Source organism: Anopheles maculipalpis, chromosome 2RL (genome assembly GCF_943734695.1).
Source record: "Anopheles maculipalpis chromosome 2RL, idAnoMacuDA_375_x, whole genome shotgun sequence".
Lineage (NCBI taxonomy): Eukaryota > Metazoa > Arthropoda > Insecta > Diptera > Culicidae > Anopheles > Anopheles maculipalpis.
In genome coordinates, this window is record NC_064871.1 from 23,691,968 (window position 1) to 23,710,992 (window position 19,025).

A 19,025-nucleotide genomic window follows, 5' to 3' on the forward strand; every position below is an offset into this window, starting at 1 on the left:
GTAAAACGCAAGGAGTCGGTAGCCACAGTAACCTTGCAAGTTTACCGCAGAATCGAATCCAGACATTCCGCCAACGGCAAGGTTACCAGTTATGACTTTAGAACAGCTATAATTAGTTATAGACAAAATAAATAAATAAATAAATAAGTATTTTCCAAAAATATTGCCAAAAACTTCAGTCATTTTCTGCTCCTATTGAGTCTTGATGATCAGGTCCTATTTCAAACACTGGTTGTGGTTTAAACAGAGTTTTTGGTAAAAAGTTTTTCTTAAGCTCGTTCAATCGTTCATGTTAATAGATTGTCACCTGGATGTCGATATTGCTTCTGATGCATTTGAAGAATCTTAGAATACTGGTGAGCTAGTACTGCCGAAATTCACTGTCATTTTGACGTTATCTTCTCTCTTCAGAAGAGAAGAGGTCGTAAAACTCGTGGCATTGATAATTGGTCATTATTGTAACGCTTTGCCAATATTTTGTCGAGTTATAAATCATATGATACTAACAAATCTTCAATAACTTTTTTTTTTTTGTCTAAATAACAAACCACACAAAAGACAGTGGTCGACTCGGTGGAGCGCTTGAACAAAAAATGATCAAATGAATAAAAGGTTAATGTGATGTTTAATCCTTAATTAAAACTCATACTAAAGCATAAAATTACATCGAATTATTAAATTAAAATTAACCGAGTATGCCTGGGATAAGGCAAAGAATAAGGAGGAAATGCCTTATAAATCTGTAAAAATTTAATCAACACAAGCGTTGTTGACAATACGGCACTGGAGTGTAATAATCAATTATAAATAAATAAATAAAAAATATTAATTTAAAATGACAATACGGCACTGGACCGTCATAACCAAATGTAAAATATTAAATTAAATTATCTTCAGTAACTGTTATTGGCTGGAAAATTTAAAAGAGGTCTCGTTATGATCCTCACGTTGCTGTAGCATCGATTGTCTCATCTTACAAACATGCTACACTGCTCGCAAGAAAAGAAAATTCCCACGATCAAGCATGATCATTAGACAATAACCAATATTTGACGACTTTCGTTTCCAAGGTAACGAATGAGTAATTCGGCTTTCACCGTGCGTATGGAACCTAAGCAAAGATTTGTGTTTGGAAGCTTTCTAAGTAAAAGCTTAAATATCGAAACTATTTCAACGAAATTAACCATCAACCAGTTGAATTATCTTTTCACACTTATTTACTGTGGTTGGAACACGTGTGTGCTGCACAAAACCCAACCGTTGTAATTTAAAACCCGCAATAATTAAAAGCGCCAACCCAATCGTTCTGAAATTATTATACGTTAGCAGTACCGTGTAATTTATTAGATCTTCCTTCAAAGCCAGCACGGGATGGATGATTGTTTTCATTATACACCGTTTACCGGTCAAGTTCATTAAAAAACGCTCTCGGTTCCCGATTGCAAAACAAGAGCCAGCAAAAAAAAAAAACAAGACAAAACCGTTTACCAACACAACGCAGTTGATTTATGAAAATTGAGAAAAAATGCAATCAATTCTCACGTTCGATCCGGAACCCATTATCGTTAGTCAACACAACATCCTCAGCAGACCCGTCAGACTCACTCGTTGTGCTTCTGGTGTGCCTGGTGAATGGAATGGAAAATAACATATTCGAAAACCGAAAACCGAATATTTGTTGTTTTTTTTAAGTCTTCAGTCAGCTCTTGTTTTTCCAAAGCCCGGAAAGCGACGGTCGGTGGATGGTCGTGACGGTATCGCGCTACAGAACGGTTCCAATTTAAACCCCAATCTCTTGTTTGTTCCTTTTCCACTCGGGGTAGCTGTCCGTACCGCAGCATTAATCAGCGCGGCTACTACTCACTGCCTACACAATTTTTCCTTCCCAACACTAATTAATTGCCGATTATACTGTTCTTTTTTTTTTGTTACAGATTTTCCAGTGGGAGCCAACCAACTGAGCGAACGATCGATTCAAAGCGAAGTACGATAGCACCAACTTATTTTAGATATTAAATTCGTTGCCGATGGTGCGTCTAGTGGAAGAAACTGATAACACCGAAAGGAAACAAATCTTTAACCTGAAACCCACACGTACACACGCAAGCGTTCAAGCGCCTGAAGACTCGTTTGCGTTCTAGAAAGAAACAAAACGCCCAAACTGAATTGAGCAATTTTGTGCGAAAAGATACTTCACAAGACGAAAAAGGACGAGACGGGATCTAGCATCCACGATGGTAACAATTAGACGACAGTCCCGGCCGATGGCACTCGGTACGGTACTGCTTCTGCTGGTGATGGTTGGGCTCCATCCAGCCGTACACGCAGCCGGCACGGAAAATCACACTACCAGCTCGCACCGTCCGAATGAGCTGGAAGAGTTTGAGAGCGCCCTGACCGACTACGTAGGCGATTGGTTTAGTCGGAATTCAAAGGATTTAATTGAAAGTGCCTTCGTTGATGGACGATCCGCCGCGACAGCCAACTCGTCGACGACGCTGAGCAACTTTGATCGTGCCGTCATTAAGGGAGTGGCACGGTTTCTTGGTACGGCCGCAGATGTTGCCCAAAGCCGTGCGTCGGCAAAGGCACCAGAAACGGGACGGTTGTTTTTCTTCAAAGGTACGAACCTGTGGGTGGCAAATAGTTGAGTCGAGACATTGTTGAACTGGGTACGATGTTATGTGTCATTGCAGGCATGAAGAAGCTGCTATGGCCGGTCATGATTGGATTGCAAATTGTTAAAACCGTGCTGGTCATGATGTTCCTGCCCAGCATCATCGGTTCACTGGGCAAGATAGTTGGCAAAGGTAAGGAGGCTCGTTAGCTGTCCCAGTTGGTTCAGCTTGACTCATTCCGTTGCATTAATTTCCGTATTAGCAGGGTTATCCTCGGTTTCTGGACTGTCACATCCGGTGCAGACGGTTGATGATTTAGACTTCAAGGACACCACGTCTTACAATGCGGACCACGACTTTGGTATGAATGATGGACACGGCTATTTGCCATCAGATGGTATGTTGGGAAGGCTACGATGAGTGGATGTAATAGCTAACGAATGAATGCATGAGAAAATCAGATTAAATTCATTAAAACAATTGTAGAGCTTTGCGACATCAATTAAGAAGGAAATGAATTAGTTTGTTACTTACAAATTAGAGGAAGCTAAGCACGAACAGGTATAATTATAGATAAGTAAATTTAAAAGGTTTAAAAAAAACGGTACTACGCATCTCAGCACATTTTACTACATTTTTGATTAGTCTAAACTTTCAATGAATTCGTTTCATTCAAATGTGGAAGCATTCAGAAATACTTTGTACAAAGCAAAAACTTTATTTTTACGCTCCAAACAGTCAAAAACCTAATTTCCATTATACCCCATTTGCAGATGCCCATGCAGCGGGAACGAGCTACAACTCCATCGTATACGATCCAGCCTCAATGGGAACCCACACTAATGCAGCCAACGCACTGTCGCGGTTAGGGTACGGAGGCGGTCGTGTAACGTACGTCGGACCATCGATGGCTCAGGCAGCTAACCGGCGGAAGCAACAGTCGGCCAAAAACGATTTCAAGATATTCCACGACATCCCGAGCAGCAGCCTACTGTTGACGAACTACGATCCCTTCTACAGTCCGCTGCTGTCCCGCCTGGACGCCATCTTTGCCCAGATGGGATTGTCCAACAAGGAGGAACAATGTCGACAGCGGCTCGTCTGCCTAATGTACGCGAATCCGGCCAAATATGCACCGTACAGTAATTTAATATCGGCGCAACTGAGCAGGTAAGCGTTACGATTGTTAAACACGATTGCGCTCACTAATCCTCGTTTGCAATTGTTTTTTGACTATGTACCAGGGAGCTGGATGAGCTTCGGAAGCCGACCAACGATAATCCCGACATCCTGCGATTCTTCAAGTACATGCGAGCGGCCAAGGATGGGCAGGACGGGGTGAACTGTGACGCACACTACAAGGATTGCGTCGGTTACAAGGACCTGTCGAATCCGGCCATGGTTACCACGTTCAACGACATTAACAAGCTCGTCCATGCACGCAAACTGTAGAAAGCTGAAGCCACCGCCCCAGGCACGGCAGGATAGAAAGATTTCAAACCTACAATCGCCATCTAAAACTACGGCAAATGGGAGAATGCTTTACTCTCAATATTTGCCTTACACTACATTCACTGCGAGTAAAATGGAACCGGAACAATGACACGTGTTAACGCTCAGTGTAATCGGTGGATGTGGCCACTAAGACAGATGGTGATGGGAATGCTATGTGAATGGATAACGCGCTCGCTTATTCGTTTACTTACACTATACTAGGAAGCTTACGTTCTGTGTCGCTAGTGCAACTTAATCGGCTTTACCGATCCTCACTGTTGCTTACCATCCTTTCTCTGCCATGCAATGTCGACGCGTGGATTTATTTATGAAGCTATTTATTTATTTAAATTATTTATTTATTTATTTATTTATTTATTTAAAATCCGCTACTCAACTTACTGTCACTAATAATCTGAGAGAAAGCTAAACTTTAAACGTGTCTGTTCGTGCTACAACGCTCAAGCGCTATGTACAGGTTGTGTTTGTATTTAATAGACGTGAATGGCCCCGCTAGTGTACCAACTAATGTAGGTTGGCAAAAAAAAACACATGGTGGGAAATGAAATGTGAACCGTGGCATTATAATTAAGAACAATGAAGTATGCGTGAGAGCAGATGGGATATCCTACCCGACGGTTACACCGAGCGAATCAGAGCTGAAGGTTCCACGTGTTCAGCTAAAGGAAACAGATGAAAATAGAATAAAGAACATAACGAACGGCAAGGATGTGCCCCGTTTTCGGTAGCGCGAATCGCATCGGGGCACGAACTTGACGCGTTGGATGTAAAATATAGTAGTCGTTCAAACAAACAGTGACAGAGATAAACGAATGCCTAGAATGTAGAATCCGTGCTAGTAACGGCACTCCGGATGTGCGGTATGCGGTGTGTGTAGGTGTGTTAGAAATATAGCGTATAAAAGGGTGGAAAGAAAGCGAATGCTGGGCGCGTATTCGAACGCCAAAGCAGTCGTGAACAATAAAGTACGTCCCGTATGAGAAGATGCTGCTTTTTCATTTCGTTTCAATTTACATTCATTTCCTGTATGCAGTGGTAATGTGTGGTAAAACTGATGGGAAAACTGTGGGTAGGGAACTAGTGCCGGGATGTCCTCAAACTTCCGGACATTAATGAAGTGTATTTATATTAACCAGACTACGGGTTTCCCTCCATTCTAATGCTGGAGTGTCATGGTAGTTGATAAGAGAACGCTTACAAAGTCAAACTTGTTAATTTTGCGCACATGAGTGGAAGAATGTTTGACAAATGTGCTCTGTTGTTTTTAATTCTTTTCATAGAATGTTCACAAAAGCCTGTAAGCCTTGCGGTGTAAAAGTTGTTTTTTTTTCTATTTTAATATCATGTTTAATTAAGATGACCATTACTGCACATGATTTGTCGGGATATTTGATCTCTATTTCTTCGTTAGATACACGACCACAGTCATTTAATAAAAAAATCAAATTACAAATATTGTGCTTTGTTGTTGGAAACTCATGGTCACAAGAAAACGTAAATTTTACAACAGATTTTTAAGTACATTTTAAAGTAAGTATATACTTCCTATATGGCAGGACTGTGATTTGAAAAATGCATTATCCCCTTTCACCAAATATTTGTTATACTTACACCCGAAAAAAAATATTCTTCTTCGTTACTGTAGCGTAAGACTGTAAACAGCATTCAAAGGTTATCCTTTTGATCAGTTGATCTAATAAATAGTAACTATTCTTCTTGGCATAATGACCTTCTAAGGTCACGCCAACCATCGAATAACTAATAATAACTAATTGAAATAAATTCTGAGCACTTAGTGTTTATCTTCGTCATAAATCATGCACTGCATTGATTTTGAAATTGCCACTGCGTTGCTCTTAAGTAGAAAGCTACACGCCTAATATTAATTTGAATAGTTGTGTGTGCTGTACTTGAGCAATATTCACGTGGCGCTTTGGCGCTTGGATGAATGCATTTCAATTTACTATTCCGTAACTAATTGAAGTTGATAGTTGACAGCAATTTTTATTTCCAAGCTTAGCTTTCTACAAATGTCAAAGAACTCAAAATTGCACCCATTTAAAGTAGAAATAACTACACATACCCTTAATAACAATCCGTATGTCTGTTGCCGTCACTAGCATCACAAAATGCAGTCTTGATTCCAAACCATTGCCTACCTTTAGGCGCCTTTGTCTTCGAGTGAACAAATGAACATGAATCATACGGTAAGAGATCTCGTACCGCACCGTTATGATGCAATCAATCCTACGCTACGGAGCCTCTAGACAGCTGCTCCATATGGTGGAGGGTGGCTCAATCGGATTTACCCACCTTTTGCAAAAGACGTACACACCCGGATCCAACCGCCAGAAGGTTATCGACCGTGCTGCTACACAATTCTTTAGCGTCAATGGGTTGGGATTTGGTCGGGAAAAACCCGGACACACGGTTGATCCATGCCGTACCATGCTGTTCACCGACTGACCCAGTGCCCTCACCGCATGATGCCACACCGTACCGGTTCGGTCGCATGGAAAATGATTCACACGTTCACTTCTCCGGACGATGGGCACGACTACCGACCGCCGGACCGGTACGGTTGAGTGTGTACTGGTGCTGGATTTGCCGGCATTGCATAACCGTTTGCTGCTTGACTTGATGTCGGTGTGCGTGCATGTGAATGCGGTTGGAGGGTCAGGACGTGATGGCGTTTAAGTTTGTTTGTGTTTTATGTTGATTTTCATACTTTCCGTTTCCTCTTCGCCCTGTGCACCTTACAACACCCCACCGGGAAGCTAACAGCAAAACGGTGTGTACGGTTACCACCAGGGATTTGCTGAACTAAATCTTACCGATGGCATTGCCTGTCGACTGTGGCTGTACCGCCCGGGATGCTGTACCCCGGGTAAAGACCCACGCCATTATGCAATCGTTACATTTACTGGGCTCCGGTTTTTTGAGAGCGAAACGGGTTCGCGAAACGCGAAATATCAACAACACCAGTACGCCACATGCGTTTAAAGAAAGCAAGAGTAGAAAAAATGCTGTTCCTGCTGGATGCTTTCGATGTTTGGACCGACTTTGGCGCGTACTACAATCACAGCAGGTCAAAAGTTTTCCGCGCAGCTTCCCTGGGCTGGGAATTTATTATTCATGAACTGCCGAACGAATGGCAAAGGGAGATAGAATTTGTTATCAACTTGTCGAATATATTTGCCCCGCGACCGATCCGGGCGAGATTGATTGCGTACGTGCGCATGTGGGAGTGTATTGTTCTTTTTTTTTTTGTTGTTGGGATGTTGATTGAAAAAAGTAAAACGTGCGTGGGAAAATAACACAAAATTCCGAACTGAAATTCTTGGGACTCGGTGGTTTTTTCCTTCAAATATTGACAATGTATCATATCGCATCGATGTGAGGGAAAATTCATGCTCGATATGTTGTTTGCTGAAGAAAATCACTCTGATAAGAATTATATTTGCTGGACAATCTAACCTGTGTTTGCTTGTTGTTTTGTGTAAGGCGCCAGAAGTAGTGAGAGAAATTATTATCATTCCTTCGCAAAAGAACGTGACGCTTAGAATGCTAATAAGATTGGACCGGATCGGGCTAGAAGCAAACTTTCTCCGGTCGATCAGTTATCGTGAATTATACGGACATGTCCATCATACAGAAGCACTCCTCAAATAGCTCACGGATTCCACCCGCCAAGGTTCATGCTAGCGATGACTCATGGGTGGGCCACACTATGTACATCTCCCTCCTGTCGCACACTTTGGTGACCTACATGACGTGATGTGACGTAGTACTTGGCCGTATCCCGGTTGGCGCGAATCCACACGTAGCAAAGAACCTTGGCCAGCATGAACAGTTACAGCACACACGCCTCCCTCCAGGACTGTGTGCAACGTCATAACGCATCCAAGCGGTTGTTGTTTATTGATGGCTGAAAACACACTACCTCGATGCCGTATAAAACCGAATGAAGTGAACTTTCGACCGTTCAGTTTCACTTTCGCTCTCGTTCGCAGAGTCTGTTCGCAACTTCCTAGTGTGTGGAGTCATAGCAACAGCAGCAGCAGCAGGGGTGAGTCTTTCATTTGTAAAAGCTGTGCAGAACTACACCTGAGCCTGGGTGCCGTTGAGAAGAATAGTTTGTAGAGTATGAGCCTATCTTTGGCCAAAAGCGTTGAATAATGTGCACAAAACTAGGGTTCATCCTGCTGTCTACGAGATGGATACAGAGATGGGTCTATGGATGTTGTGTGTGAAAGTGTCTGTGACTCGTGCCCCGTGTTCTACCATGGATTGGACACCTTTTTGTCAAACTGTGTAACTGATCCTTTTGTGTGAAACTTAAATGAAAAGAAAATAGTAAAACACGAAACAGCTGTGAGCGAGGAAAACCCCTGAAACGAGCCAAGATATCCCAAGAGAAACACAACCTGAGTGAAATGAAAAGCATGGACATTAAGGAGCAGCTAGAGAAAAAAAATCGACAAAAAAAACGATGAAAGAGTGTAATAACACACAGAGCACCGTGTGGAAAATGGGTGCCGAAAACCGGGAAACGAGAAAAGAAAATGAGCACGCAACAGTATCAAAAAAAAAAAATGGAAAATAAAAACACACGCACCGGGTTTCTGATGAAACGAACGATATAACAAAACACAGGAGCTAGCCGACCACCGACCCCTAGAGCACCAGTGAAAGATTGATAGCACAAACGTGACCTTTCTGGTGTGGTGGTGCGAACCTTGCACAGTCGGCGAAAGGATCCGAGCGGCGAGACAGGAAATTTCGCGCCGTTTTCGATGTCATTTCTGCAGCACGGAACCATCTTTCGCACCGTCCAGCCACACCTCGGGGACGCCTCGTAAAAGCAAACCGGGCGTCGCTTCATAATGAACCGTCGCGAATTGCTCCTTTTTTGGTCTCGGGATAATTAATTTCATCCATCGGTGGCGAAGGATCCCGGCGCCCTTTGCTATCGAGCTTGGGATGAGTGTTGCGAATGACCCGGTTTCCAATATCGGGCGAAAACTTTACGCACGAGAGCTAGCGGGTGATAGGACAAGCAGTAGACAGGACGGTATTATTTATGCGCTTTAAATCTATTGGTTTTCACGTCGCTGCGTTGGTGGGGATGTTTACTCAGCTGAAAGCTTAAAGTGTCGTGAAAATTGAGAAAACAAAACCAACGGAATGGTTGGAGGCTTTTGTTCTTTTATCCAAAAAACAAACTATAATTTCGATTGGAGCTTTGTTTAAAGAAAACGACCACAAACCAATCTGTTGCTGAAATCTGTCGTTTGGTTTTTATAGATTTTTCTTACCCGTGTGGCTTTTATACCTTATGCTATGTGTCATTCACACAGAGGAAAAAAAAAACTTCTCTTCGTCAAACTTTGAACCCAAACGGGCAATGTACGGAATGAGGATGAAAAAACCACCCCCTAGAAAAAATCACCCCTGCGGCAACTGGAGTGATGGGTGGAAAATAACAGAACAGGAAAGCAATGATAGATTGCACCGGACGGTCATCAAAATTCCGCTCAGCTTTGGGACATGACCGACAAACGATGGCCTCCTTCCTCGGTGGTGCCAAACGCAACGGGCCTAATAAATAGGACAAATCGTTTCACAGCCGTCATGTTTACAACACGTGCCTCACGTAATCGTATCGAAGCCGTTTCGGGTGCGCTGTGGATGGGGATCGCACGTACTCGAAGGTCAACCGGCGCTACGGGGCAGTCTGGCCAAATGCTGTAATATAATTGCATTGAAGGGGTTAGTGCAAGCGTTATTGGTTTTGCTTTTTTGAACGATGGTGATTTATTCTAGCGTACTGTGTAATCAATAGATGTAATCACATCGTCTGCTGAATAGAAAATATTGTTTTATCAATTTCTAGCAACAGCTAGTCAATGTAACGATCTGCATTTTGAGACAGAATGGGTTGGTAAAAATGGTTGAATTGTTGTGCTCAAGAATTTTGAAATGTATTGTTTTGGAAAAAAATACATTTTTAACGGTATTCTAGCAGTCACGGTGGGATGAACTTCATTTAATTTTAGATACTTTTTCAACTATATTACTTACACGAAAAAGTTTTTAAGACGACAAAGTTCTAAGAAATGAGAGATCCATTAGACGTGGTTCTTGGTTGTAAGTGAGGTGAGTTAGGTGTGAGGACGACGAAGTTTCTCAGAACTAAGGTCGATGAGACAAAGTAGGAAGGTAGACAAGGTTCCATGAAGGTTTTAAGATCGGAGAAGCTTTAAATAGTGTAATTCCTTTATTTTATTTATTTATTTATTTACAATTGAATATGACGGTCCAGTGCCGTATTGTCATGTAATTCCTTTATCTTAAGGATAAAAACTGTCCATGTATTACATTTTGAAATAAGGAAAATGGTTCAATTTGCTCGATGTTCCTCAGTCACAAGGGTTGCAAATTTTCAACTGATGTTTACTACTCTATCGCTTTCATGATCCATTTTAATGTTTAAGCGCAATTCTTGGAGCTTTGATAAGGATTGACGTAATGAGTTAAAAAGAAATTTTCCTTCTTTCATGCGTTTTGCAAAATAGGTCAAGGGTCCTTTACGTTAAGTATTCATGCGACACAAGAGCCAAATAATTAATTTATTAGCTTTCATTAGAAAACCCCAATGCTTCGCGGCATAACACTACAGCATGAAGAAGCAAATAATTAAATTTTATTTAGCTCTATTCTCTGTTATGTAATGCAATTTTTAATCACAATTTCAACACTCCCCGTCACATCAAACGTACCCCCGAACCGGAAGAATATGTTTATTTAGCTATCAAAGTGCACGCCGCCATACTCCAAACCATCATAGCCTTGCCGCAGTTATTAGCGATTCTTGCCGTTATTGAACTAACTTCAAACCGGTTTGAAGCTTTCCCATCTCTTCATCATCATCTGGCAACCATTCATTCCCTCCCGTTTTTTTTTTTTACTCTCTCCACAACCAACAACCCCCCAATGGTGATTGCAAGCGACCGGCAAAGCAGAAGATTGCACCGTACCTCGTTTACCCGATCGTACACGTGTTTTCTATGGCTGTGTGTGCAAGTGATTGCATTTCTTCCAAAAGCTCGATGGAAGCTAATGAAATTAACCAGCTCACTCGCGGTCAATTTTCCACCGAATCGCTCGCGGAAATGCGCAATACACCGTCCCACCCACATTCCAACCAACCGTGGAACCGGGCGTGGGTTGGATCGGGTTATTATTTCCTTCCCAAAGTAGCAGCTCTCCTTTCTCCTCAGGTTGTGTGTGTTTGTGTGGGGGGGAGGGGGGTCTGCATCATTGCGACTCTCTTTGCGACTTTCATGCTCTCTCTCTCTCTCTATCTGTCTCTCACCCTCGATGCCGGGCTGGAACCGATCAGGCCGCGGTGGGGTAGGATTTGGCGCACCTATTCGTGAGGTCTTAGTGCGTCGGTTCAGACACAAAGCCGTGGAGGTCGTAGCCAGTGTTTGCCGTTTTGCGTGCGTGATACCGTGATCGGTAGCCAAGAGGAATCCGTGAAATGCTGGAGCTGTGATGAGTAAGATCGGGAATGATCGGGAATCAGTGAGCCAGAAAGTGTATGCATTTGCAAAGGACCGCTTTTTGGGTAAACAATTTCCAAAAAGCAGCCCAAAAATTGATTGAAACCGTGCAAAACCGATGACAATTCGAAAGTGAGCAAGTGAAAGTGCAGCCAACTTTCGGCCCTGTACGTGTGACACGTGAGTGAGTGTGTGTATTGTGCCGGTTTGGGGGTGTTGTTGTTGTTGTGAACGTGGGCTGTTTATGCCACGTGACAACGGAAACTGATAGCTGACGCTCCTGCAACGCTAAGGGTGATGCTCGTAAAGGACTTTCTTGTGAGGAACGTACCAGTTCTAGCGTTCTGTTTGAACATAAATGCAAACGCACACACTTGCAAACCCACGCACGGATGAATGTGGCGCAGTGAAAGTGAATCGTGATAGATTGGCTGAGCAGGCCGAAACCGAACGATTGCTATCGTAGGTACGTGGGCTGTTTTTCATTTCATTTCGTTGCTCAATCAACTTGAAAAACTGAAGTGTTTAACCGGTACAAAATGGCTCCCGTGGGTCAAAGTGGTTGAGTCAATAGTCCAGATGGTTGGTATCCTTAGTATAAACAAACCTATGGTCTTGAGTGGTCCATGTTATCCATGTTTCTTAGAACTTAATAGACATTCAAAGCCCGATCAAGCAGATCGTTATCCGTTGTGAGAAAAAAGTATACTCTGAGAACCTTTTTGTTGGAGTTTTCCTTGAGGATAATGTTGATATAGGTTGATATAGTGCAATATTGGATGGGAAAGATAAAGATTCAAACAATCGTATTAATCTCTTCAAGGATGAATAACTTTGCAGGCAATCGAAAAACCACAGAACGACAGGATATGTAGTTTCGTCCACTATCTGTTGGATAGAAATTATTCTACCATGAAGTATGGTACCCTACATTTGAGAAACCATGAGTCATAAAACAAAACTTGACACTATTTCCAACAAAAAAGCTGACACCTAGTAAATTGTGAAGGGACTGCATCCGAGCGTGGAAACTCAACAATAACGTATGAGTTTTTCATTCTTTTTTTAGAAGAAACTTTGACTGGATTTTCACCAAGGAAATTCGATGAAATGTCAATTAAAAATAATTCAATTTTGCAACATTCCAACAGCACAAAATTCGATGATCTATGCAACGCTTTTTTGGACACTTCTCGGAAGCTCCGGCAATGTTGGCAGTATACAGTATACCTCTGAAGGATGAACAAAAAAGGCGTTAACAACATTGTTTAGTGTCTTGTCAGCTTCGTTAATGAAAGCTAGGAGAATTCCTGTGAAATGGAAACAAGTCTGCGTGTTCGATATCGATAGCACGATAGCACGCACTCAAGCCCAGCAAATGAACACATAAGTTGAGCTGTCGGTTGATTACAACTGTGCTGTTTTTGTGATTGCTTTTTGTCTTTCTCGTCTTCTTATGAACCAACAACAGCAGCGGCAGCAGCAGTAGTAGCTCCGATAACACATCTCATTTCGGAACGTAATTATGAGCCACACACATTGCACAACACCATTCCCGCGTATGCTCCTTGTTCACTAAATGTGTCCACACACCGGGTTGAAGTTTGTTGGAGCTATTGCTTTTTCTCGGCCAAAGACCAACTGGAGAGAAATTCGAATTCCAAGCTTTGCTTTCTCGGAGGGTGTAGCATCGCTCGGCGCGAAAAAAAAACCACAACAACGACGGATATGTGCACGGACTTTCGGAACGGAGCACTACACCGATTCCGTTCGTTGCGCGAGACTCTACGCGTTTTTCCTGCACGTTCCGCTTTTTGCGCTTGCCGATCGATCGCGTGTCTGTATGTGTGTGGATTTGGGTTGCGACCGAGTGCAAGTTTTCCACTCGCGCGCTGCCAAACCACTCAGTGGGTTACCTCGATCAGCCGATCGACGAATCGATCGCGAGGGTATTGGGCGTCCAGCTGGCTCCACCGGCTCCAAGCTGCGTGTTTACAGGTGGTTCATCTCACGTGTGCCGTTTTGGCCCGATCGTCACGCCTGATGACGTGCGTGGTCGGTGGGTTTATCGGAGCATACGATAGTGGGTGCCCTACCGTCCGACATGAGGTTCGATCGAGGTGCACCGCACTAACGAGACTCTTGGAAAGCGCTAATGAACAATTGGGGAGCAAACAGGCAGCGTCGGTGTTAGCAAAGTGGACCATCGTTCGAAGTGGAGCTTGTTAGCGATAGTAGTAGCACACAGATGATTCGAATACTTACTCCAGTTTTCTTTGCTATCCTTTTTGTAGAAATGGATGTCCTCGTGAAGCGTTCACACCATGGCGGAATATGGCTGGGACCGGTAGGCGTGTTGGCAATACTACTGCTAGCGTTCTGTGTCTCTCCAGGACTTCCCGAAGGTATCAAGCTGCCTGACCAAACTTCCAGAGTAAATGACGACGGTCCAACGCTTCCGGTACAGCAGCAACCGGCTGTCGGTGAGGAACGGAGACAGGGCAAGAACCTGTTGGACTTTATCGGGCTCGGAACGGGTAGCAATGTAGACCCATATCTGGCACGAACCAACGCTCAGTGTTTGAACGGAGAGTTGGCCGAGTGCTTCAAGTCTCAGGCGCTCAGTACGTTCGGCGAGTTCTTCGATAAGGATCAATACCAGTAAGTGTCAAACGAAGAAGAATCTTCTCTCATTTTGTTTCTGAAGCAATCTCACCACATCTCCCTACCCACAGACTTACCAGCGACGCTCGTCTTGTAAGGCTACCGGAAACACAGCTACGCTCTTTGGCCCAGGAAGGCTTCGAGTACGTAGGCGAATCACGACACTCCGACTCCGAGTGGGAACTGCTGTACAAGTACGCGCTGCGCCGATTGGAACGGTTCGTCAAATCAACCGCACTAGAGTTCCAAATTCCCGACCAGCTTACGGAGGAGGGCCGATATTCAGCACGCTTCATTGACGAGATTTCGGACGAAATCGACGTGATCGAGGACAAGAAGGCACCGCTGTTTACGCGCCACCGGCTAAAGAAGATCTTCATCCCACTGCTGTTGATACTGAAGGTGTTCAAGCTGAAGCTTCTGCTCTTCCTGCCGCTGGTGCTTGGACTGGCAAGCTTCAAGAAGCTGCTCGGTTTTTTGGCCATCGTTGTACCGGGTGTAATCGGTTATCTGAAGCTGTTTAAGCCCCACCAGAGCTGCTGCACGAACGATATCTTTTCGGGTGGCTACCAGCCACAGTACTCACCGCAGGGACTCGGTTCGATAGGGTTCAGCCCGTACAAGGAGTTTGGGGCAGGACAACACTATTCACGGCCCGTTGAGAGTGGATATGCTTCACCGTACGGTAACTATTACCGTGATTCTGGACGGGGTGATGTTCAAGGGAGCAACGTAAAGTTTGGAGATGATCTCGCCTACCAAGGCTACTCGGAGTATCGCAGCAGCGGTAAGGATGTGAAGGCGGAGAGTTAGGGTAAATAAATGAAGAGGGAAGCTCGCGTTGTCATATTGTGTATCATGCATCAAGTCGTGTTCATCCCCGCATGTGAATGCCATGCTAGTGTAAATATTTATGACATGTAAAATAAATTAAACAATCATGCTACGACGATGGACTGTGTGGATGTATTGCTATTTAAAAAAAAAACTGAGTTATTATTTCATTTGTATTATGACGGCTTAATGTCGTATCGTCAACAACGCAAGAGATGAATGTATGATATTCATAAATTTAACAAACAATTTCTTCCCTGTTTTTTCACTTATCGGGTTGCGTGGTTGATGGTGATGAGGATTTTGGTTGTTGTTGACTGTATTATGTCGATGTGTTTGCTGTTGGTCTGGTACTATTGTTGTTAGTTGGTGGTTGGTTGCATCCAATTTGACTATTGTGGAGCGTTTTTGAAAAACATATTTCAACAGTATAAACGTGAATTTGCTTGCTTATAATGTTCTCCGTGATATAGAAAATAATCAGCGAGCTTTATCCCGCGGTCTTGGAGCTATTTTTATGCTGCTTTTTTCAACGAGGAATTTAAAAATATTGTTTTCAGACTGATTATGGTGATTCTTCTAGTTGGAAATTGCAACAGCAAAATTGCACGTTTTTATTCTAGCACCGCTTTACGCGCAGGCGGTAAATACGGTGCGCCGAGAAAGGGTTAGTTAGGTGGGACGGACTAGGTGCGATGAGTTAATAATTTGCTGAATTACAATGTCTAGTCTAGTGAATCGTTTTCGAATTATCGAATTATTAAACGAATTATCGAATCGTTTCGAGTTACTCTTGCATTTTTTTTCGTCCCTTTATAACATTGCTGCTGAATTCTGCGGTCGTCAACACAACCGCCTGTCCACCACATCCTCATAATCAAAAGCACTGACCGGGTATGATTGCCGTTCACAGGAGATTCCCTAGCTCAAGAGGGGGCCCCCTGATCGATGAAGTTCCTCTCTCCGGCGAGGCCACCGATTGTCGACGAGGCCCCCTGGTCGTCATGGAATCCCTGGTCGTCATGGAATCCCTGGTTGGTGAGGACCTCCTGATCGGCGAGGCCTATGGCCTAATCCACCACTCGTTATCTCTCAAGGTCTAGCGCCTTCGTCGATCAATCTAATGTAACGACTAAATACATCGTTACTTTTTCATATACATATAGATCATATACAAAATCATTTACTTAAAAAAACTGTAAAGATTAATTGACCTGTGTTGTAGAACCACCAAATACCATCGAAGAGCTAAAACAATGTAACAACGTCAGGACGCTTTTACGTGATGATAAGATTCTCTGGCTAAACCTGTTAAACAATTTGAAATTCCAGTTCAATGATTTAACTGAAATGATATGTACTGTAATTTGTGGTAGAATATCATATGTATCTAATTTTTCCTACCATAGTGTAACTACAAGTACATAGTATCAACCAGTCTAGTAAGCTAATAAATGACCGGTGTGGCCTAGTAGGTCATTAAGCCAAGAAGAACAAGAATTGAATAATCGAATATCGCCTAATAATCTAATAACGTTAGTCACTTAATTCACACAGACAATCAATTATTGATGCTACCTTCAGTCGTTATGATCCCATCACTTCCGTCCAGCGATATAATCATCTAATGATTCAGCCGGCACGTGTTTATCATCCAATAGTTCACCGATCCCATCAAGAGAGGATCCTTGGTTTCAACCCCGAAATTGATTCCGAGCGTAAATTACATTGATCAAACCCGATTCCACGTGGAAACAAAAACAAAACAAACTACGTAATCCCATTTGGATAAGATTTATTTCGTATTTCCATTTCGATGACGCTTGGGTAGGAGATCGTGGAATGGATCAAACAATCCAACTCCTCAAAACATGCACGAACGAAAGCGCCACTGTGTATCGTCCCATCCATCTCCGGCTTCGTCATATTTCTCGCTGCCATTTATCCTTGTTCTGGTTTTCGGTTTGCTGTGGTTGTTAGCTTTCGGGTTTGTAATCCACCACCGACGACGGATGCCACCATAATCGATCCATCAGACGCCCGCTCCAGCCCGTCCCGCTTGGTACGTTCGTACCGTCAGTCGCCGCAAAGGATCTGCTCGTTAGCAATGGTTTTTCGTTTCGTCGTACGCTAAATCAATCAGACGCGGCAATCGATCCATTTGAATTCAACATTTTGGTTGCTGCTTAGCCTGGTTTTAGAGAAAACATAGCCCCGCCTGTTCGTGGACACGCGTGTTTTGCAATGTTACGGCGGAAACGGCCATTCGGCCCCACGAAAGTGGAACTACCGCAACCGGTTCGGCGTTAGCGTGAGGAAAGTTTGTGGTGCTTGACTTTCTTGCCACTGCGCCAGTACGGTCAGGCATCCTGTTTCAAGGGCAGCTTCGACCCGTAAGCATGCACGCACCCAATGTTGGCATTCACAGCGCAATGCACAGTTCACGCAAGAAGTAGTACGCGTAGCACCGACCAGGGTACGCATTAAAATCGTGATTTATCAATGAAAGCTGCGCTAGTAGCAGTGAACCGCGTCCTATTCCCTTTGAAAAAAAAAGAGGAAACAAAATCGACCCGTTATTACAGGACTGTGGGGTATGATGGTTGTGTGTTGTGTGCTGTTCGCCCTCGGACGGAAACTACCGTTTCCACAGCACCGGAGATGATGATGGCGATGCTCACGCTGATAGAAATAAATAGAAAAAATGACCACACGACGGAATCGTTAAGCATCAACCGTCAGCAAAATGGTTCGGATGAAGTGCAGAAGTGGAAAATACACCGGGACAAGTGAAGGAAAAACCAATAACGATATAACCCCTTGGGCGATGGCACATCGGGGCACTTGACCATGCCACAGATCAGCAAGGATAGAAGCGCTTTCTCTAGTTCATCTTTTTTTTGTTGTGTGTGAGAGAGTAAATTTTTTCTATTTATTTATTTAATCCGGCCGTCCATTTTCCTGTGCGTCATCTTACATCTTCTTTCGTACCGATTTAGCCTGCTACACAATGCAGCTGCTCTGGATCATCTTAACGATTACTGCTGCACTGTTTACTGCACTTGACGGGGAGCGATTGTGGTGTAACGCTTGCAGCATCTTGTCACCGTGTGAGCGCTTTTTTATTCGCATGCTGAACTTAAAAGAGAGATTTAAAGTTGTGAAAACAAAGAACATCTTCTTTGAGTGACAATAGCGATAGTACAAGAAATTGATTGACACATTAACCCACCGGTGGAGCTTTTTTTTTCTCTAAAATTTAACGACTCCATTGTGTTATCAACTGAGTCGAGCTGTCGATAATAATACAGGTTGCCCTGTTTCACATGGATAGCATAAAATGAAAAGTGTTACAAAAAGAATAAAGAGAAAATAAAAAGCTATCATTATAAGTATACGATACGAAGAAAAAATTTAAGAGAAAACTCAATGAGGCAAACGCTTAGTAATAACGGAATAAATTGCGTTGAGCAACCATAAATTTTGCATAATTTTAGAACAGTTTTTATGCTTAAATATTTGTTTCGCATCGCTCAATTACTGAGTCCTTTTTTAAGTTTTTATTTTAGGTTTTTTTTTATTGAAATGGGATTTAAAAGGGAAAATCTGAAAATAATCAGATCAGGCAACAAGACTAGAAACACCAAGCGGTGTATCTTCACCGTCTTATAAGCATATCCTTCAGAGAACTTGTTCGTCCATGAAGCCTCACCGACAATGGAGTTTACTATAAGCCTTATGCATTAAATCATATTGTTCATAAAAATCCAAACGTTCATGAGGCCTCACCTATCAATAAAGCTCATCTTCCTAGGAACGTCGATGA

At 43.2% G+C, this 19,025-nt stretch overlaps 8 protein-coding genes across 10 annotated transcripts in view; 3 read left to right on the forward strand and 5 right to left on the reverse strand.

The window, feature by feature from the left end:
• Positions 1-19,025, reverse strand: part of LOC126558142 (uncharacterized) — a 459,948-nt gene that overhangs the window by 311,507 nt on the left and 129,416 nt on the right. The window lies entirely within an intron of this gene.
• The window catches only part of LOC126558359 (lachesin-like), a 346,936-nt gene that overhangs the window by 271,290 nt on the left and 56,621 nt on the right, over positions 1-19,025 (reverse strand). The gene's annotated exons all lie outside the window — the stretch shown is intronic.
• LOC126556783 (protein dispatched) overlaps positions 1-19,025 on the forward strand; it is a 383,943-nt gene that overhangs the window by 151,900 nt on the left and 213,018 nt on the right. The gene's annotated exons all lie outside the window — the stretch shown is intronic.
• Positions 1-19,025, reverse strand: part of LOC126557230 (band 4.1-like protein 5) — a 252,065-nt gene that overhangs the window by 34,274 nt on the left and 198,766 nt on the right. The window lies entirely within an intron of this gene.
• LOC126565588 (transmembrane protease serine 9-like) overlaps positions 1-19,025 on the reverse strand; it is a 307,009-nt gene that overhangs the window by 14,640 nt on the left and 273,344 nt on the right. The gene's annotated exons all lie outside the window — the stretch shown is intronic.
• LOC126559071 (RNA-binding protein pno1) overlaps positions 1-19,025 on the reverse strand; it is a 454,598-nt gene that overhangs the window by 2,808 nt on the left and 432,765 nt on the right. The window lies entirely within an intron of this gene.
• LOC126558166 (uncharacterized) lies at positions 2,235-4,070 on the forward strand. 2 transcript variants are annotated; one of them, XM_050214128.1, is made up of 5 exons: positions 2,235-2,622; positions 2,697-2,810; positions 2,881-3,015; positions 3,392-3,788; positions 3,863-4,070. In XM_050214128.1, exons 1-5 carry the CDS (start codon positions 2,235-2,237, stop codon positions 4,068-4,070), a joined length of 1,242 nt encoding a protein of 413 aa, XP_050070085.1. The 2 variants fall into 2 exon arrangements, with proteins under 2 accessions (XP_050070085.1, XP_050070086.1); XM_050214129.1 differs by having other exon boundaries at positions 2,884-3,015.
• LOC126558368 (uncharacterized) lies at positions 13,998-15,178 on the forward strand. Its single transcript, XM_050214372.1, has 2 exons — positions 13,998-14,362; positions 14,437-15,178. Exons 1-2 carry the CDS (start codon positions 13,998-14,000, stop codon positions 15,176-15,178), a joined length of 1,107 nt encoding a protein of 368 aa, XP_050070329.1.

What these genes read in the sequence shown, in the direction of transcription:
- LOC126558166 (XM_050214128.1), top strand. Translation starts at nt 2,235, where the DNA reads ATGGTAACAATTAGACGACAGTCCCGGCCGATGGCACTCGGTACGGTA. An exon ending in CGGCTATTTGCCATCAGATG is followed by an intron (nt 3,016 to 3,391) that starts GTATGTTGGGAA and finishes CCCCATTTGCAG; the next exon opens with ATGCCCATGCAGCGGGAACG. An exon ending in ATATCGGCGCAACTGAGCAG is followed by an intron (nt 3,789 to 3,862) that starts GTAAGCGTTACG and finishes ACTATGTACCAG; the next exon opens with GGAGCTGGATGAGCTTCGGA.
- LOC126558368 (XM_050214372.1), top strand. Translation starts at nt 13,998, where the DNA reads ATGGATGTCCTCGTGAAGCGTTCACACCATGGCGGAATATGGCTGGGA. An exon ending in TTCGATAAGGATCAATACCA is followed by an intron (nt 14,363 to 14,436) that starts GTAAGTGTCAAA and finishes CCCTACCCACAG; the next exon opens with ACTTACCAGCGACGCTCGTC.